General features: G+C 40.2%; 4 protein-coding genes across 5 annotated transcripts; 1 reads left to right on the forward strand and 3 right to left on the reverse strand.

Annotated features, from left to right (window-relative positions):
- The first annotated feature begins 276 nt into the window (after window positions 1-276).
- Window positions 277-4,613, forward strand: phykpl (5-phosphohydroxy-L-lysine phospho-lyase). The gene is made up of 13 exons (XM_080900939.1): window positions 277-494; window positions 590-708; window positions 843-1,002; window positions 1,082-1,156; window positions 1,241-1,328; window positions 1,421-1,537; window positions 1,657-1,739; window positions 1,829-2,054; window positions 2,299-2,453; window positions 2,877-2,966; window positions 3,085-3,218; window positions 3,316-3,360; window positions 3,704-4,613. The coding sequence occupies exons 1-12, from the start codon at window positions 436-438 to the stop codon at window positions 3,357-3,359; spliced, it is 1,350 nt and encodes a 449-aa protein (XP_080757065.1). The 5' UTR covers window positions 277-435; the 3' UTR covers window position 3,360; window positions 3,704-4,613.
- hnrnpaba (heterogeneous nuclear ribonucleoprotein A/Ba) lies at window positions 4,231-7,406 on the reverse strand. The gene is made up of 8 exons (XM_080900942.1): window positions 7,168-7,406; window positions 6,561-6,729; window positions 6,315-6,473; window positions 6,094-6,225; window positions 5,907-5,997; window positions 5,646-5,801; window positions 5,451-5,536; window positions 4,231-4,993 (listed from the first exon to the last, which is right to left on the reverse strand). The coding sequence occupies exons 1-7, from the start codon at window positions 7,389-7,391 to the stop codon at window positions 5,466-5,468; spliced, it is 1,002 nt and encodes a 333-aa protein (XP_080757068.1). The 5' UTR covers window positions 7,392-7,406; the 3' UTR covers window positions 4,231-4,993; window positions 5,451-5,465.
- Window positions 7,407-9,821: 2,415 nt separating this feature from the next.
- nme5 (NME/NM23 family member 5) lies at window positions 9,822-13,678 on the reverse strand. 2 transcript variants are annotated; one of them, XM_080900944.1, is made up of 6 exons: window positions 13,642-13,678; window positions 13,338-13,476; window positions 12,058-12,263; window positions 11,528-11,628; window positions 11,302-11,420; window positions 9,822-11,214 (listed from the first exon to the last, which is right to left on the reverse strand). In XM_080900944.1, the coding sequence occupies exons 2-6, from the start codon at window positions 13,461-13,463 to the stop codon at window positions 11,131-11,133; spliced, it is 636 nt and encodes a 211-aa protein (XP_080757070.1). In that variant the 5' UTR covers window positions 13,464-13,476; window positions 13,642-13,678; the 3' UTR covers window positions 9,822-11,130. The 2 variants fall into 2 exon arrangements, with proteins under 2 accessions (XP_080757070.1, XP_080757069.1); XM_080900943.1 differs by having other exon boundaries at window positions 9,825-11,214; window positions 13,338-13,672.
- Window positions 13,679-14,996: 1,318 nt separating this feature from the next.
- Window positions 14,997-18,907, reverse strand: rack1 (receptor for activated C kinase 1). The gene is made up of 8 exons (XM_080901319.1): window positions 18,689-18,907; window positions 18,049-18,220; window positions 16,815-16,962; window positions 16,349-16,444; window positions 16,061-16,171; window positions 15,652-15,792; window positions 15,322-15,432; window positions 14,997-15,109 (listed from the first exon to the last, which is right to left on the reverse strand). Exons 1-8 carry the CDS (start codon window positions 18,795-18,797, stop codon window positions 15,044-15,046), a joined length of 954 nt encoding a protein of 317 aa, XP_080757445.1. The 5' UTR covers window positions 18,798-18,907; the 3' UTR covers window positions 14,997-15,043.
- Between the last annotated feature and the right edge of the window lie 820 nt (window positions 18,908-19,727).

Here is a 19,727-nt window from a genome sequence, read left to right on the forward strand (position 1 = left end):
TATTGTTTTTTTCTGTTGTTTTGGAGGAAATTAAACTGAACTCACAGCAAAACACATTACAATTATTTTACGAGCTTCTGTCACTTTGACCGTCCCACAGTGACACCGTTCTGGTTAAAGCGAGAGCGTAATTTCAAATCTTCCTGTCTAACAATAAAGGCAAATGTATTTTATAATATAGGTCGAATAATAAAATATTTATTAAATTTAGATACCCTACCTTACCTGTGACAGGGGAAAAGAAAAGTTAAAACTACAAAGTGTTTGAACTTAGTGGGAAGTGAACTCAGCTCTGCCACCGACGCATGCGTATTGGGTCAGTTAGCGAAACCGTTTTCCATAAGTTTCTAGTCAATAGCTGTTATAGTTTATGGCATTGTATTTGTATCTGTATTTGGTATACGTGAAATTAAAAGAGCCAGAGATTAAGTTGTCATGGCGCAAGAAGAACTTCGGAAAGAAGAAACTCTTGCAATGAGGAATAGGCTAATCGGGTATGTAAGATGAAACTTGGTGTTTTCTTGGTGCTTGCTCACAGGCTTATTGTGCATATAGTGCAAATGACACGTATTGATTTCTTTGATTACAGACAGTCATGTAAACTGTTTTATTCAGAAGACCCGGTGAAAATAGTAAGAGCACGAGGACAGTATCTATTTGACGAAAATGGCAAACGCTATTTGGACTGTATCAGTAACGTCCAACATGGTAAAACATTATCATCCAGTCTCAAGTCCGTTTTTTCTAACCAATTAAAAAAATACAGTGTATTACACTTCTGCCACCTAGTGGCAGGACGTTTTAACGCCCTTACTGACATGTTGTATGTATGTTTTTCTAAGTGGGTCATTGTCACCCCGCCATCACAAAGGCTGCAGCAGCTCAAATGGACGTCCTGAACACAAATTCAAGATTCCTGCATGACAACATAGTCCTGTATGCTGACCGCCTGGCTGCTACCCTCCCCCAGAAACTGTGTGTCTTCTACTTTGTTAACTCTGGGTGAGTATTCTGTTGCACGCTCATACTCCTTAAAAAAAGCATTCTCTAAAGTACAATTACATCTTTTTTTTCCTGATAGTTCAGAGGCCAATGATCTTGCCCTACGCTTGGCACGTCAGTACACCCAACATGAAGATGTCGTAGTTCTTGACCAGTAAGTATTTTGCTCCATTGCAGCCCTTTCACCCCTGCAATTACACGTGCTTTTCAGTTATAATGAGCTCTCCTTCTACACTAGTGCATACCATGGGCATCTAATATCTCTCATCGACATTAGCCCTTACAAGTTCCGGAAACTGGCGGGACAGAAAGAATGGGTTCATGTGGTGTGTAAATTTAGAAACCTATTATCACAAAAACTGCTACCCAGCAATAGACTCCTGCTGATCTCAAAGAACATGTTCTTTCATCCTCCCAGGCACCTCTACCAGACACTTACAGAGGCATATACAGAGAAGATCACCCCAACCCAGGCCAAGCATATGCTGATACAGTAAAAGACCTTATAGAGGATGTTCACAAAAAAGGCCGTAAGGTACACTATAACCCAGTTCCATGCAGGCTCAATAAAATCTCTACTACACACGCTCAGAACAGTGCTAATAATAAGCACATTACACTTATAGTGCATATTTATTATCTGTTTTTCTTTAGATCTCAGCCTTCTTTGCTGAATCCCTGCCCAGTGTTGGTGGACAAATAATCTTGCCCCAAGGATACTTTCCTAAAGTTGCAGAGTGAGTAATTCTTCAGTTATCTGGTTGTTGTTGCTCAGCTGGTTGTACAACAATGAAAGTGTGGTGCCTCCTCGTCGTATTCTCCACAGATATGTGCGCTCAGCTGGTGGCGTGTTTGTGGCAGATGAAGTCCAGACAGGTTTTGGGCGTGTGGGACATCATTTCTGGGCTTTTCAGCTTCAGGGAGACGATTTCTGCCCAGACATTGTGACCATGGGCAAACCGATGGGCAATGGGCATCCCCTGGCATGCGTAGCAACCACTGCAGAGATAGCTGGAGCTTTTACAGCCAACGGAGTGGAGTACTTCAATACGGTGACTATACAGAAACCTTAATGTAGCATAAATTAATGCCCGATCTCCACACACAACCAGGTATTTGATAATAATAGCTATTTTACCATTTTACCATTAATATTAAAATGACATTAAGAGAGAAATGTCATTTTAAGACTTAAAACGTACATTTCACTCACAGTTCCTGTGTTACTTTTAAATATAATGCTTTTATGCATATTCTAAAGATAAATCACTCATTTTACTCTCCAACTTCATGCAGTTCGGCGGGACTCCAGTTTCATGTGCAGTTGGCCTAGCAGTCCTTGATGTGATCGTGGAGGAAGACTTAAGAGGAAATGCTGTGAGGGTCGGAGCCCACCTAAAAGATTTGCTCACAAAACTGAAAGCACGACATGAAATAATTGGAGATGTCAGGTAAGGATGCTATGTCAGCGGTATCCTGCAGTTCATAGCACTTAAAAAATAACTAATTGAGCTGCCGTATAATGAAGTCCAGTGACTCTACTAATTAAAGCTTGCCTACAGACATGTCCATGTTTACAGTGCCTCTTTGACATCTCACTTTTATTTGCAGGTGTGGTGTTTTGATCTTACTTAATCTAAAAATGTTCAATTATTCAAATGTATAGAAATTGTCCTCCATACCCTATTATACATATATTTGGTAGTGTTTACCCTTTGCAGTATAAAAAGCTAGATATGAATGACAAAAATCTCAGATTTTCAGACATGGACTGCAAACCGCTGCTAACGTGAATACTTAACATGTAAATATATTTGACAAGTATGCTAATTCTTTCATAATTCCAATAAAAGGCCATGTCTTTATTTCTGTAGAGGTGTTGGACTATTTTTGGGAATTGAGTTGGTGATTGACAGAGAGAAGAAGACTCCTGCCACAGAAGCTGCAGCGCATGTGGTCAAGAGGTGAGGGACTGCAGTGCAACATATTAGTTATCAGTTAGTTTTTACATTTTATGTTTTTTAAAAAAAAGCTTACTCCCCAGTGCTGTTCTGTGATTGGAGTTTGTCCTCTTTATATCAGGTTGAAGGAGGAGGATCAAATATGTGTCAGTACTGATGGCCCATGGGAGAACGTCTTGAAGTTTAAGCCTCCCATGTGCTTCGGCATGGAGAATGCAGAGCTGGTGGTGCAATGTATTGATCGCATCCTTACAGGTTAGCTGACTAACATTGTAAACAAGGTTATATGCATGCTATCTACTCAGTCCATAAAAACCTCAACACCAAAATATAACCATTTCATTTTTTTCAGACATGAAAGCCAGTGACCTCAAACTGGAAAAGGAAGACATCTAAGGTTTGTCAAACCTGTAGAAAACATTTTAATTGCATCAGACAGAGTCAGGTGGTCACATTCATAATATTTAGAGGTAGAGATTAAAATCTGTTCTTGAGGCTCCAGTAGACCAAACAGCTTCACAGAACATGTTGCCTCTTCCACTCAACACAGACTACTGTGGGGGTTCACTTTAGAGAAGTTGGACTTCTATCTGGAAATTAATAATTCAGAGAATATCAAAGCGGTGACAGTGAATTTTAAATAACGGTACTGCTGGATCAGCGTCGTCATTCGTTTCAAACTATGCCCATTTAAAGTGAAATATCAATGCAAATGTTTTAGTCATTCTCATTTTCAACAGATCATACCAGTCACCTCTCTGATGACACCCCACAGACTGGAGGTAAACACTACAAGCCACAACATATCATTGCCACCTGGGAAATGTAGTCTACCAGAAGATGACATTTTGAAATTCCACACTTTTATAATACAAAATAAATAAATTAAAGAAAATATTGACAAATAAACTTTTTTTTTTAACTGTAATCCTGGTTCTTGTATCATTTTTCTGCTGACAGCAGTTCACATAATCAGCTGTGACTTAACACTGATTGGCAACATGTTCTTAATACACAGCATGGTAGAGTGAAGCACTTACCAGACAACTATAACTCCCGGACACATTCACAAAAATTGCTCAAGTATTGCAGTTTAACATCTAGTGGGGTGGGTGTTACACTCAGCAAGTTATCCTGCAGGTAGTGAAGCCCTCTCCCACAGCTTCCCATGGAGATGTTAACATTACTTGAGACGAAACAAGCAAGCCAGTTAACAGTACAAAAACATTTAACGTTAACTTTACAAATAATAACAGAAAGATCCATGTGTAATATAAACCAAAAGTTTATTTCTACCAATTTGCCAAAGACACTAGAGGAATGAATTTCCAGTGAGAGAGGGAATACCCTCTTACATTTAACAGGCTTGCGTTCAGTTGAATAACACTAGTAAAGCCACTTAAAAATTGCAGACATGATGGGGGAAGAATCTCCTTAAAAGCCAAAATAACAAAAACAACAACAACAAAAAAAACAAAACCAAATAATTGCTGGTTGTCTTTGTCTACAAGGCCTTCTGCAAATATTTATTTGACACTCTTACAAAGAACCCTTTGATTAGTATAAATCCCTTTTTTTTTTTTTTAACCTCACCCCACATCTGAAGCCATGCAACTCACATCCAACACTCAGCATGGGAGAACAACAAAATCTATAAACACCAAAACAAAATGAAGAAAAAAGAAAAAAAAAAAAATTGTTTTATTCGCGAGCTTTAAAAGCTCTTGCTCATCTGTAAATCCAGTAGACATGTAAAAATACAACCATACAATACATTAGATTCAAAAAGGTACCAAAAAGTACAGTAAAAATAACACTTCCATCACTGGAAATGTAAATGGACACAAAAAAACAAAACAAAAAACAATATAAAATAAAAAGTGGAAAAGTGACATTTGCTTCCCCAGTTCCTCACTTGATCTGTACAAATGGAGCATGAGTCCAAATTTTCTGCCAACTCCAAAGGAAAAGCCAGAGCCCATGTTCGCTGTAGTCAGACCATGGATCTCTTTTTCTTATTTACTTTAGACCTTGAGAGAAAAACACGGTGCTTAACGTTACTGAGAATAAACCAAATGCGGCATGCAGTTACACAAAGACAGACAGGTGCATGAATGAGTTTGACTGGTCAGTGATGGACAGACACACTTTTTGGACGGGGGCAGGGGCTGGGAAGGGAGGGGGACACGACCTCTAGCTGTTACACCTAGCACTTTGGTGAAAGGTGAAACAGTCCTTTATTCCCGCTTTCAACCACCACAAACTCGACGCGTACTGATCAAACAGTCGCAGTACAGGTTCATCTAAAGATGGCCGACAGGTGGAATGAATCCATCTCTAATGATCACAGACCCCACAAGGCGGCCTACCCTAACCCCACAACAATGCTGGAATGGACTTAGAGTAGATGGAGATCTCTGGGGTCAGAAGGCACTAATGGTTACAGCTATGTTCTCATACTACCACGGATGATGCAGAAATGCATACCTGCACTATGTGTGATCAGTATGGCTTGTAGCTACTCTGGTGCCCTCCACGTCTTGGAGTTTTCCCATAGCTTGTATTGCCCTGGTCTGGAGGACAAGAGAAAAAGGGACTGAGTTCTTCTGTACAAAAAGGAGGACCAAGAAAATAAAGTTTCTCTCATTCTGTTTCTTTTCCCTGGGGCCACTTATCGCTTACTGTAATCGTAGCCACCCCCATAGCCGTAATAACCAGCAGAGTAGTCATAGCCACCATAGCCACCATATCCGTAGCCTTGCTGTCCATAACCATAGCCCTGGTTGTATCCCTGGTTCCAGTAGTTGTTGTAGCCTTGATTCCAGTTCTGGCCCTGGCCTAGAAATAACAAGTAGAAAGCTTTTGTCACAAGTCTCCAGAAACAAATTTAGGCCATGATTGAAATCAAGAGTCTTCTGAAGTGCACACAGATTTCGTGCTTACCTCCACGTCCTCGCCCACGTCCACCGTATCCACGGGCACCGTACTGCTGCTGCAGGTAGACCTCTTTGGGCTGCGCGATTTTAATTTCACACTACAATGTCACACAAAGAGCATCGTGTTAAACGTTTGCAAAGACTTATAAATCTGGCTAACTAAATTTCAGCCGGCAAGCTTGCTGTGCCATTACCTTGCTACCACCGACATTGTGGTACTTCTTCTCCATGACTTTCTTCACCGAAGCCTCTTCTTTGTACGTGATGAATACGAATCCCCTCCTCTTCTCTGTCTTTGGGTCCTGCGGAAGCTCTATGGTGTCAATCTACAAACAAAGAAATCAGAGTTTTGTAGCAGCCACCTCCAATATACCCACTTAATTCCATTAGATGCTGACAGATGCTTCTAATGTACCTCTCCAAAGGTCCCAAAGTACTCCTCAATGACCTCCTTTGAAGTATCAGGGTTGAGTCCGCCCACAAAGATTTTCTTTACTGGATCCTTCTTCATGGCCATGGCTTTCTTGGGGTCAATCTGTCTCCCATCTAGCCTGTGCTCCTTCTGTTCAAGAACCTATTAGACAAAGAAAAAACAAACACATGTAAAATTGCCCACATTGTGAAAATATGCCTCACGTGTCCACATAATTACATAACTTACCTTTTCTACGCTAGCTGCGTCTTTAAACAGAATGAAACCAAAGCCTCTTGACCGGCCTGTCTGCTGGTCCATTTTGATGGTGCAGTCTGTCACTTCGCCAAATTTAGAGAAGTAGTCTTTAAGATCCTTCTTGCTTGTGTCCCAGCTGAGACCGCCAACAAACATTTTCCTGAGCACAGGAGAAGGGACACTGTTAGCAGCAGCAGCTGCAGGCACCCCCCCACTAACAAGCTTCACACAGTAGTGGTAGTGGGTAGAACCAGGGGTGTAGATATACAGGCTGTCCCAAAACATCTGGTGACCCAGTAATGTAGGGGGGTAGGTAGGTAGCACTTGCTTTAGCTTTTAGCCGTTAGCCATCTTTCAAGGCCGGTTTAATAAAGTGAGAAATCCCCATGGTAGAGGCACAGCACCCACCCCGTATCTGCTGCTTTTCTAAGCAACTATATATTAGATTTAATCTTTACAGTGGCGCCCATCCCCCCCTCTCCGCGCTGCACATGGCGCCAACAAAAGGCCGGTTGAACAAAGAGCCGTGGCAAACCGCTAGCGCTCATTAGGGACGCCTGCTTCCTTCACAGATTCACAGCAGGCCTCTTAAACTCACCCGGCATCCTCCTCGCCCTTGCTGGCGTCGATCTGGCCTCCTTCCGTGCCGCCGTTTTGCGAATTGTCGTCGTCCTCGGGCCCTGCGTCCTCTCCGCAGTCATTCGCGGCGGCGCCGTCGTCGTCGTCGTTCCCCTCCTCAGTGAGGCCGGCTCCGTTAAAATCATCGTCGACTTCGTGGCCGTTTTCCGATGTTTCCATGTACTGTTGCTCTGACTCAGACATTTTGCACAATTATACCTAAGTCCCCCAACACAAACAAGATAGAGTAAGGAATTAGTGATACAGTTGTGGGGGTTATATAATGTGTCATGCCGTGCATGCCTCGCCATTTCCATGGTGCCAATACGTGCTTTTCCCACCATTTTGGCCGGCGCGATCGCGTTCCCTGCATTCAGAGAGCCCCGCTTATTACCGAGTGCCGGGAAATGGCCACAGAGTTACGTTCACTTACACATCACAGTAACCAAACTGCATCTTTAGCGCATTACTGCCAAGGGCAAATATTAGAAAAGTTGTACACATATGTATCGCGCTGATAAACCGAGCCGGGACTATGCAACTCAAATTCGCAGTTACGTAATGCCGAGGCCGATACGGCCGCAATATCAGTCTACAGTTTTAATAACTACAAAAATTACCTGCACGTACCCCAAAAAACAACTGTTTAAAAAATAGATAGATTACAAGAATCGCATTACTTACGTGACAATATAATGAGAAAAAACTAATCAGGCTAATGAAATACAGAAACGTACTTACTAATCACACAACCGGAGAGCTCTCTTCAAGATGGATTCTCCCACACGACGGCAACTCGTGGTTGGTTTTCTAGAACCAGCAGGAGAAAAAAACGACCTTTTTGCGCAGAAGCCCTCTGATTGGAAAATCTCTGCTGCCATTCACGGCACCGACCAATGGCATGTAAGACAGTTTTTTTCTGTTTTTCTACAAAAGATGTTCACGCCTCGAGAACTCAGGAAGGAACTCAGAGTACTTTCAGAATGGTGTGTTCACTGCTCGGTAATTTCAGCTCCACTCAAGGAACTTGGTCTGAAAATTACCAGTGAAGTTTTCATTATTAATAAAAAAAAAAATCATAAAGTGACGTCATCAAGTTATATCCATATTCATAGAGTGCGAGATATAGGTAAAACAGCTCAGATAAAGTAACAAAACACACTGGCACAGTAATCCATTAATAATCTATTTTTTCCTTATTGATTATTTAAATAGGGAAGTAGCCCTGAACCTTCACTCAGTTTAATTCTTTTGCTCTCACCTGTGAAGACTTGTGAAGGAGGCTTAGAAAACACAACAGGGCCCAAACTACAAAATCCAAACCACTGACCAGCGGTAAAAAATTAGAAGGTCAAACTGAAGTTAAAAGAAAAGTAAAAAGATGAACCACCGCTGTTCTTAAACAGTTTGATGATGAGAGAAGGATTAACCTCCACCGGAGTGATGGAAAGCCCAATATACGGAGAAAGAAGGGATCTGCTTATCTGTGAAGCACAGTGGCGGTTGTGGCATGAGAGGTTTTGGCCATCACCAGATCTTTACCCAGCTGAACATTTCAACTCATGAAGAAAAGACTGAAAGGACAAACCCTGAAAAAGGTGCTGAAAAAGAACCCTGGAGAGACATAACTAATGAAGAGACTACTAATGAACTAATGAAGAAATAAGAAATATGATGAAGTCTATGGGTCATAGAATTGATGTAGTTATATATATTCTATGTTTAAAAAAAAACACATTTAGATGCCAGTAACGGCAATAAAAAAAATGAAACTGATCTCTCTTCTCAAATTCATCTTTTGGTTTCACACTCAAATGTCTTCAGTGCACAGTAAAAGCTAATTGATTGGCTTGAGGTTGTAATACACACAATTGTATATGTATAATCAGATACAAAAGCATTGAAGTGTGTTGACAGAACTCATAATTTTCTGTCATTCTTTTTCTAAATCCTTTTACCAGAAATATGTGTGTGATAAAAGGATATACACTTGGGTTATAATGCTTCAGTCCATTTATTTAAGAAAAAAATATATCCTGAGCTAGTCATAAGCACTTGTGTTTACAGTATAAGCAGCTTTCTGTATACCTGGTGAGTTAGGAACAAACAGAGTCACACACTGCAGAACAAAATGTTCACAGCTGGGTAACTGCAATCATCCGTTTCCAACAATCTTAGCATATAAATGTAGGAAATGGTATTGGAAGTACCCTCTTACTGAATAAGCAGACCCAAATGCACAAATAAGTTATTATTTTCACTAATAGTGAATCAATCTGAGTGGAGCAACAGCAACAGAACTGACTCAAAATCAAATATTGCTTGACTGTGTTTATTGTGTTATGGTGTGTTGATACCTGTGCATTCCTGTATTATCCTTTTGTGTTGCACATTTCGATGTTTTTTTCTTCGCTACCTAGCCTGACCTGTCTCCCCAATGTGATGTTTGTATTGTATGTACGGTCGGCAAGGTCTGTCATCTCGGTTGTGAGCAAAAGACCTGCAACTGACAAATAAAGGTTATCTCATCTCATCATCATCAAAATCAAATAAAGTTATTGAGTGTTTTGTCAACAAGTAACATTCTGATCTCAGCTGGGTTCATACAGTCGACCCAGGTTATCGGATGGATTCAGTGCAACCATGTTCACTACTTCAAAATGCACTCTTTTTAAACAGCGTCATTTGCAGACCCTATAAAATTGTTTGTCCTGTTATTTGGTGCTGCCAAATATTTACTCTGCTGTCTACTGCCTTGTCGACCAGCAGTGTTACCTGCTGGGTTGGAGATGGAGTGGCTCTTCGACATTAAACAGTCACCAATAGTATTATTGCCAATAATACTGAATACTTTCTTTCCCCCTTCCAAGTCAGATGGTGCACTGTTTTGTACGGAGGATAAAAGAAATATTTAACATGGCCACTTTTACCTAAAAGTAACTTTCATATCCTTCCAACAAAGTCAAGTTCACTCACAATGAGACTTCTTTAAATATCTCAAGGTAAAAAATGACATAAGATCACACACGAGTGACTTTGAAAGTGCAGCACCAGACACACGTATTTTCCCAGCTAGGGCTAAAACCACTGCAACTCAATGGGAAGTAGACCTAGGTTAACAATTATCAGAGGATATATGGGACATAAGTTTGAAAAATATACTTTGTCACAACACTGTATGTTCAATTAGTGCCAAACCTGCTGTAAAATAGTTTAAGGAGCTTCCCAAATCAAATTATTCAAAGATTAAATTACAGAGAATATTTCCAGACCTTTCATCCCAGCGTGATAAAGTTAGGTTCATAAGTAATCGCCACCATAGATTTAAAAACACAGACACACAAGATTCAAATTACAGTGCAACTTTATTTCAGGGAGTTAGGCAAAAGTGTTGCATGACCCTTCAGGAATGACAGCCAATTGTACACGCAGTCCCCCATTTTCAGAGGCTCAAAGGTAAATGGAAAAACTAACACAACTTTACATTGAATTGTTCTTAATGCTTAGAAAGTGCTTTGAGAGTTCAAACCTTACTACAAGCAGTAAGAAAGTGCTTTCTTTCTTTTATGAAAGCTTAATTCAACCAAACACTTTTGTTTGCCTTTAATGAGAAAATAACCTACTCTACCTCCTGAGCCACAGCCATTTTTGATGCATTTAGTTAAAGGTTAAGAAGTTGTGTCTATATTTAAGTGATAAGAAGACTTTTAACTTTCATCCATCCATCCATTTTTCTAACCCAAATTCTGGGGCTTAGGTAAGAGGTGAAGTACAACCTAGTCAGATCACCAGTCTATTGCTGATTTATGCCAGAAAGCAAACAGATGCTTACGACTGAAAATATGATTTATTTCATTATAGCGTTGAACAGATTCATTTCTCAGTCAAAAAGAAAGACATTAAACTCTGTGCTCGTTGCTCCTTTTTCCCCACTGTTTGCCTCTCATTGCTCCTCTTCCACAACGACTGCTTCACATATTTGAGGTTGGTCTGGGTTGTTTTGGATGAGCCAGTCTGCAAGCCAAATCTATCAGGAGCAAACATACAATCCCCATGTTCACAAAGCTCTAAACAGCTGGCTAATGACTGAACACGTATAGCTTCTAATACTTACAATGGGGTTGAGTGGCTTGTTCATGCAGAGCTCAGTGAGCCCGCGTAGCAGAACTGGGTTTATATACCTGCTCAGGTATTCTTCATTTTCTTCTCTTGAGGGTAAGGGTTCAATTATAGCTGCATAAAAAACACACAGGTCAAAGAATGAAAAGCATTCAAAACACTTGCATATGCACAAGATCTCTATGTATAGAAGATTATGTGTGGGTGTGCAAATTACTTACAGTTTGGGAACATGAATTTGATCTCCCTTACAGCTGCTTGAAATGAATCGCTTCCATGAAGGGCATTTTGTAGCTCAGAAGTGCCATATTTTGCTCTAAGGCTGAAGAAAAGTACAGCATTCTTTATTTGTACATCTGCGTATGAGTTTTAACAGAGCTGACCTTTAACCCATACCTTTGATAAAAGTAATATACCAAGCCTTGATGATGGGTCAGTCAAAGGACACGGTGAACTAAAATTCTGAGGCTGAGATCCAGAATTACAATCAAACACTGTAAGTTATATACAAGTCAAATTTATATTAAAAAAATGCCATGTAAATAATACACATTATTACTGTTATTCATTTGTCTGAGTCCAAGGATGGGGCAGGTTTGCAGAGAAATATTCAAGTGCTTTTACACCAAAGTGTGAGCATGCTGCACAGTATACTGTATATTGTGTAATAATGTCAGTCTTTGATTTTCTTCTATTCTATTCAAAATCTAATTACACCCCACTTTTCATTATCCCAAGCAATGACACTGACCACTCTGGATGGGTTTCTCTGGCCTTGGCACTGTTGACAGGTCCTATGATGGACTTCCAGTGGGCGATAGCATTGTCGCATGCTAGCATCAAGGCAACGATGGGGCCAGAGCTCATGAAGGCCGTCAAGCTGGGGAAGAAATGCTTTCCATACTCCTCTGCGTAGAAATCACTGCATTGCTCTGGACTTAGCAGCAGCTTCCGCTTCTAATGCAGGGATTAAATATTGGATATGACAGAGAAAGCACATATGGTGGTGAACACAGTCATGATTTATCTCTAACCACATCAGATACAGTAGATCAGTTTAATTTCAGTAGGCTGGTATTCTGAGGCTATTTGCTATTTGCATATGCATACTTCAATTGCTTTTACCATGTGCAAAAATAGTTTGTCCTGTCATATTTAATCAGCCAATCACGTCACAGCAGCTCAATGCATTTAGGCATGTATGCATAGTCATAGATCTTCTGAAGTATAAACTGAGCATCATAATTTGGCATAAACAACACGAAAGCATGGATCCATCCTGCTTTGTATCTATGGTTCAGGATGGTGGTGGTGGTGTAATAGTGTGGGGTACATTTTCTTGGCACACTTCAGGTACCAGATGTACGATCGATTTATGACACAGTATACCCATCTTCTGATGGCTGCTTCCAGCAAGACAACGCGTCATGTCACAAAGCTAAAATCATCTCAAACTGGAATGTTTCCGACAACCATGCTATGAAACATTCAGGTGGTTCTGAGGGAAAAGGGGATCCAGGTTTACTAGAAATAAAGTGCCCAGTGATTGTATTATCAACTATTGTTTGTTATTATTGTTGTTAAGTTATTGTCTTCGTCCCATCACCCCCAGCCAGTTGCATCAGATGTCTACCCCTGCCTGAGTCTGATTCTGCTACAGGCTTCTTCCTGTTAAAAGGTAGTTTTCCCTCCCACTGTTGCCAAATGCTTGCTCAAAGAAGGACGTTTGATTGTAGGGTCTTTACCATAGAGAACAAAACACCTTGAGGTTACTGCTGTTGAGATTTGACGCTGTATAAAATAGAATTGCATTGGATATTAATGCCCTTTATTGGAAAACCTTTGCGCTACTGATATCTGCAAAGGAAGAAAATCTATTTATATGAACGAAGATATCACACTTCTTATAATAGAAAATAGATAAATTATTTCCTCAAAAATCCTCAGCTGGATAGCCTCGTCCCTGACACAACAAAGTGCACCCCACAGTTCTCATCTTGTAATTTACCAACGTAAGAAACTTTAACATACCTGCAGGATGGTGAAGCCCGACTTGAGGATAATATTCTCTATCTCCGCAGCTTTGTCGATGGCATCTGGTTTAATAATGGCCAGTGTTCTTTCCACATAAATACGAAGAGGTGAACTTTCATCCATCTCCTCTCGCTCGCTAACATCAAATCAGACAGACGCTTGTAACGTTTATCTTTATGATATTAATTTACTTAATATTAATAACAGCTGGCAATGAAGAGTTTGAGTAGCCTCATTATAAAAATGTTTTTTTTTTTAAAGCGAAACTGCGATTACTCGTTCAATTAAACCACTGACCCACCTTCTGGATGTGTATGTCTGTTGCTAGGATGCACGTGTACGGCACCGCATGCAGGACAATTCTTACGATGTAAAAACTCGCGAATTCAAAGGTTCAATAAATATTTGTCCCCCTTCGTCAAAAAAGTATCAGCTTCTCTTAAATCTGTTTAGTTACATAAAATCTTGCCAAATATCTCAGGGTATAGTAAGAATCACAATAAACATGATGTGAGAGATTATGTTATAGCTCAGTGAAGAAACCTTTTCGTGGATAGCTGTACTTGTATGCCCCCTTTTTGCGTGGCAATAACTATTAACAGTGTTATTCCAGCAGCAGATCTGATAATCAGACTTTTTTCGTGACTCGAAGATTTTGCAAACCAAAGTAATTTAAATATGGAGGACTGTCACATTGGGGTACACAGTATAAGGGGGCACCTTACCACCCTGGTTTAACTACCAGGATGACAGTGAAAATACTTTAAAGCAACACTTAAATATTACTAAAGTAGACATTAATGCTTTTCAAAGGGCATTTAATTGACTATTTGAGGACTTTTACTGCACATATTTAAAGTTGAGCCTCTTTGTATACAGATCACATCAAACCTTCATACTCTGTAGCATTGCTGCTCTGTGACCTGCTTCTCTCTCTTGACTCAGGGAGTAGGAACAGTAGACCTGACCCTTCATATATTTGAAATCTTATTCGTAAAACAGATACAGAGATAAGAGGCTTTTATCATTCAGGGAGCATCTGTAACATGATCTGAAAAGTAACCATTAACTAAAGATATCAATTGAGTAAAAGGTACAAGATCTGAGATCCACAAACTTGCACTTAAATATTATACTAGATCTAATTTTTCCTTCTTAAATCAGACTTAATACTATTAACTTTTCAAGGGATTGCACAGGTCAGCACCCTTGTACCTTTTTGATCTTTTCAACTGGTAAATTCCTTCAAGATCATTGAGGTCTGGGGACCAAATGCTCCTAGCTGTCCATATGTCCAGATTAAAGCACAGAGGAGATTGGCCTTTGCTGTGATTGCTCCTGAAATGTGCAACAAACTCCCTCTTCACATCAGGACCTCCCCAACATTAGACACTTTCATAACCAGTTTAAAAACCCACTTTTATTCGTTGGCTTTTAAACCAGAATGAATTCCATTTTGTTTTATTTCTTACTCAAATTTTCTCATTTTATGCTTCTTTTCTTAAATTTTGTCAATTTCATCTCCTTTGATCATCTTAAATGTACAGTCCTTTGATCAACAGTTGTTTTAAATGTGCTATATGAATAAATTTTACGTTAACCAACTTATATGAGAACCACCAATATTATACAATGTTCAGAGCAAGACGGGACACATTCTTTCCAAACAGTCTTTTATTTAAAGTTGCTTCAACGAGGATTTCTTATCGAGTTCCAATGGTGACCTGCCACACTCTGATCAGGTTGTCAGTGTAGCCAGCAAACAGGGTCTGTAAAGAAACCGAGAACATAAAGTCAACGCTCATCAATTTCTGCCGTTTTATAGTCCGATCATATTCAGATAACTGTTTTTAGTGCCCCTCATATTTGCAGGACTGTCACCAGTGGACATCAGAGGTAAAAGTGAATGGGAATAATCACTGGGGGTAAAACACTAAAAGCACCTCTTCTGACAGACATGCTTAATATATGTTTTTCTTACCTGTCCATCAGCAGACCATGCCAGGGAAGTACACTGTGGGGGTTCGGCCTTGCTGTTTGTGCTGATCACTTCCTGTCTCAGCTCGTCCACAATGATCTTGCCCTCCAGATCCTACATGAAAAGAAGAACCAAGAGGTGGTGTGATCACTAACAGGTATAAAACAGTGACTGAAGTTGAGCACCAAAATTTATTATTAAACTAACAAACGAGGTTAGAGCTCAGAAACAGCCTCTGGTTTTCATCATAGAATACAGCTGGCATGTTAGGTTACATCACTGCCCTTTACAACTTTAATTTTTAAACACACAGACCAGAGTGTGAAGCCTTACCCAGATCTTAATGCTGGGTCCAGTGGCAGCACAGAGCCAGTAACGGTTGGGGCTGAAGCAAAGGGCGTTGATCACATCACCGCTGTCCAGGGTGTAGAGGTGCTTGCCTTCATTCAGGTCCCACAGCATGGCCTGGCCATCCTAATGTGGAAGACAGAAGACATCCTTCAGTTCAAACATCTTTGTGTAACATTTAAAGCAAACAGTCACTTTTAAAAATCTTCAGCACTAATGATGATCTCTTTAAGGTGCAGGAATCACTCAGTAACAGCCTCTGGTGTCATCAATATTAAAACAGATGCATGTAAAGAATACATCATAGTTGAAACCTGCAGGCTTTAATTTACTCCTATTAAGTGGAGTAAAAATGATTTAAAAAAAAAAGACATTCAGTTAAACTCTGCCTTACCTTTCCACCAGATGCACACAGGGAGCCATCAGGAGACACGGTCACTGTGTTCAGGTAGCCAGTGTGACCAATGTGGTTGGTCTTCAGCTTGCAGTTGGCCAGGTTCCACACCTATGAGCAAGGGGCACACTATGTTAGGCCTCCACTGTTATAAGCGCCATCGTGTCAGCCTATCTGAGCTTTGCTCTCATAAATAATTCTCATCACTGAGTTCAGTTAAGCCATGCGAAAAGTTTTTAAATCACTGAGCAAACCACACAACACAAAGTTTCCACAAAGGTAACATACCTTAACCATCTTGTCCCAGCCACAGGAGACGATGATGGGGTTGCTGCTGTTGGGGGAGAAGCGAACACAAGACACCCACTCAGTGTGGCCCTCATCCTGCAAAATAAAGAGCTTTGTGAATTCTCAAAGCCAGATTATGAGTTATGCTGGTATTAAAAACGTCACGTGATGCTATTTGGTTTGTGCCCTCATCAATAGTACTCATCAACGAGATCAGGTAATACATGCAAAATTTGTAATAATCATCGAGCAGACAAACCATATAACAAAGTTTTATTATCTGCCAGATCATTTTATCACAATCAGGCAAACAATGTGGGGAAAATGTAGATGTCAACAATAAAGTGCCATCTAGTTGCTTTACATTAAAGCTAGCATCTTTAACTGTTAAGTGTCTCGTTCAAAATAATATTAAGGCATTAAGAAGTGGCTGATAGCTGCAGGAGAGCATTAGATGGAAGTTCACCTGGATGGTGTACTTGCAGACTCCAAGAGTGTTCCACAGCTTGATGGTCTTGTCCCGGGAGCCAGACACGATCTGGCGGTTATCAGCAGAGAAAGCCACGCTCAAAACATCCTTTGTGTGTCCAACGAATCGGCGGGTGGTGAGACCACTAGGAAGAAAAATATGCAGGCATTTCAGATCAACTAAATTACTGCACACCTTAGCATAACCAATCAATGCATGCCTGCTGCCACTGCATCCAAATACTACTGACGAGTCCAAGGCCTAGACATTAATTTAAGAGCCAGAAAAAAAAATTACTACACCAGTTTTTCTTGTGTCTTTGTTTTACAATGCGAACACTGACACTGAAAAATAAAAAATACAACTCAAGATTTTAAAGCTGTGGATGCACAATCCAGCAAAACTGGACCATCTGCACATTTATTACCATTACTGTTTTCAGCATAGATCTTAGGCAGTGAAATGGTGCACACACCCAAAAGCCAGCTATTTGAGGCCATTCAAGAAACACCAATGTTGCTGCTCAACTGAGTTTTCAGTGATAAAAGAAATGAAAAAAAATCAAGGAAAACACAACGGCCAGAGGTGAAGAAAAGGACAAACTATGTGGTTTGGGTTCACAAGTAGTCTGTGAAATCACCAAAGAATGCAGCTACACTTACAGTTTCTTCCATACTACTTGCCCTTAATCAGTTAAGCAAAAAAAACCCTCTCGTTTTCTGACTTTGCTCCCACACAGTAACAAAAATCAGCTAAATTATGTTCAAACTTCCATTTCCCCTTGATTTTGTGAGTCCAGTGTGCAAATACAGTAACAGCAGCTGATGGATGTGTGATTTTCTGAGCTCATACTAAGGGTAGAGGGTAGGTGATGGGTTTGACAGAACCTGTGCCTGTCTGAGTACAGACCTTCACCCCATTACCTTTGTGGTGGTTCTGTCTGCGTGAGGTCGATCAGACTGCTGAAAAGTCAGTGTGACCTGATCTAGACAACTTAGGCTTTGTTGGTATCAGATCTCATGTACTGATGGCATAGAGAACAATTTGATATTCTGAAACTAACTAAGAAAACACTTCATTTGTAAGACTATTTTTGGCATATAACAGATCTGAGAAACTAGGCCTCTTCAAACTCAAGTGATTCATAAAAAATCAAATGTCATTTAGAAGACTTGGCTTTTCACCTGTACTTCTAAACATCTGCCCAGGGGTAAAGACTCCCTGCACTTACGTGGTGAGATCCCACAGGCGGAGGGTCCCGTCCCAGGCTCCGGACAGGGCAAACTGTCCATCAGAGGAGATCACAACATCACTCACAAAGTGAGAGTGACCCTTCAGGGAACGCTGGGGGATACCGTAGTTGGTTTCATCACGGGTCAGTTTCCACATGATGATGGACTTGTCTGAAAAAAAAGCAACACGTTTTCATGTCTCAACGTCCAATATTCATTCAGGAAACGAATAATTTAAGCATCAGCATGCATCGATTGCTAGCACTACATGCACACCTGTTAAACTTCGGATCCACGGGCTCAGTCTACGAAGGTTAGGAGGGTTTTGTTGCTAAATAATTACATTTATTCAGGTAACTAAACATGCTATAACCCTCCTAACAAGTATGGACATCAACGGGTCTGTTACAGATGACGACAGATAGCGCTAGCGAGCTTAGCTAACCTGCTTCTTTCCAGCTAGTTAGGACCTTTTTTATGTAAAAGTTTGAGCCCTCTTTATCTAATATTACGTGGTTACTCATGTTTTATCTGCTCCTTACACACCAGTTTAAGTATCTGCCTCACATTACAGCGGCAGCAGCTAGCTTAATAATGCTATCTGAGCCATGTTGGCGCAACCGGCGGGGGAAGCCTCACCTCGGGACGCCGACAGGATCATATCGGGGTACTGGGGCGTAGTGGCGATCTGGGTGACCCATCCACTGTGCCCCTTCAGGGTCCCCCTCACTGTCATCTGCTCGGTCATTTTGGCGAGGTTCGGTGGTGCCTTTTGCAAGGATGGATTCGGATTTTTCAGAGGTCCGGGAAAACCTAGGTCCTCATCGCATCTAGGCACAGAGGAAAAGGAAGTTCAGACCCGGATGCAAAAACTAAGAGGGGGTGAGAGGCCCGCGGAGGATTCTGGGATATGTGAACTTCAGCCCATTACACAGCGACGTGTGTAAAAAGAAACGAAAACAAAACCTCTATTACTACCTCTAGTATGTGCTACAGATTATGTTAAATTCATGCTCTCTATGTGCGTCATATTTAGTAAAAGTTTTGATAAAAATGGTCCTCAAAAAGCCCCGAAAACAAACAAACAAACATGTAAAACAACAATCATAAAAATGTATCAAGGTACATTTTTCATAATAATAATAATAATAATAATAATAATAATAATAATAATAATAATAATAATAATAATAATAATAATAATAAATAAAACACAAAACGCAGTTATAGTCATTTTTGTTAATGCTCTCTACCCAAATAGAAATTGAGCTTAATTCATGTAACGTCTAATACTTGTATTTACGTACAACCTATTTTATTGCTCATCAAAGAAGAAGAAGAAGAAAAGGAATTGTTGCCTGGCTCTAAATGCTTTCAATACTTAATATAGTTATGTATTTCCTAATTAGTTTTCATTTTTATTTCATATTGACGTATTGTTTTTAATTCAGTTTAGTTTCAGGTTTTGTTTATTGCTTCCAAATGTTTAGTTTAGTTTTTAATAGATTTAGTTTTAGTCTCTTGTTGTATGGAGGACATATGCCAGATGCAAGGTTTAGGCAATTCACTACAGGTATTCAAATAAAAACAAACCTTTTTTTTTTTAAACAATTAACTCTTTTTAGTTTAGTTTTTGTATTAGCCAGGTCTGTGTTGTATATTTTTCATGGTATGAAAC

This window comes from Rhamphochromis sp. 'chilingali' (assembly GCF_963969265.1).
Source record: "Rhamphochromis sp. 'chilingali' genome assembly, chromosome: 13".
In the NCBI taxonomy this organism is placed as follows: domain Eukaryota; kingdom Metazoa; phylum Chordata; class Actinopteri; order Cichliformes; family Cichlidae; genus Rhamphochromis; species Rhamphochromis sp. 'chilingali'.

Coding starts and splice junctions, on each gene's coding strand:
- nme5 (XM_080900944.1), bottom strand. CDS start 13,463: ATGGATGAAAGTTCACCTCTTCGTATTTATGTGGAAAGAACACTGGCC. Junction 12,264..13,337: donor CGGGCTTCACCATCCTGCAG/GTATGTTAAAGT, acceptor TCCCTGCATTAG/AAGCGGAAGCTGCTGCTAAG. Junction 11,215..11,301: donor ACAAGCCACTCAACCCCATT/GTAAGTATTAGA, acceptor TGCTCCTGATAG/ATTTGGCTTGCAGACTGGCT.
- hnrnpaba (XM_080900942.1), bottom strand. CDS start 7,391: ATGTCTGAGTCAGAGCAACAGTACATGGAAACATCGGAAAACGGCCAC. Junction 6,730..7,167: donor AAGGGCGAGGAGGATGCCGG/GTGAGTTTAAGA, acceptor TCCTGTGCTCAG/GAAAATGTTTGTTGGCGGTC. Junction 6,474..6,560: donor ACGCAGCTAGCGTAGAAAAG/GTAAGTTATGTA, acceptor TTTGTCTAATAG/GTTCTTGAACAGAAGGAGCA.
- phykpl (XM_080900939.1), top strand. CDS start 436: ATGGCGCAAGAAGAACTTCGGAAAGAAGAAACTCTTGCAATGAGGAAT. Junction 1,329..1,420: donor AGAAAGAATGGGTTCATGTG/GTGTGTAAATTT, acceptor TCATCCTCCCAG/GCACCTCTACCAGACACTTA. Junction 2,454..2,876: donor GAAATAATTGGAGATGTCAG/GTAAGGATGCTA, acceptor TTATTTCTGTAG/AGGTGTTGGACTATTTTTGG.
- rack1 (XM_080901319.1), bottom strand. CDS start 18,797: ATGACCGAGCAGATGACAGTGAGGGGGACCCTGAAGGGGCACAGTGGA. Junction 15,793..16,060: donor TGTGTGCATCTGGTGGAAAG/GTAAGGCAGAGT, acceptor CTTCCACATTAG/GATGGCCAGGCCATGCTGTG. Junction 15,110..15,321: donor CATGGTCTGCTGATGGACAG/GTAAGAAAAACA, acceptor GTTTCTTTACAG/ACCCTGTTTGCTGGCTACAC.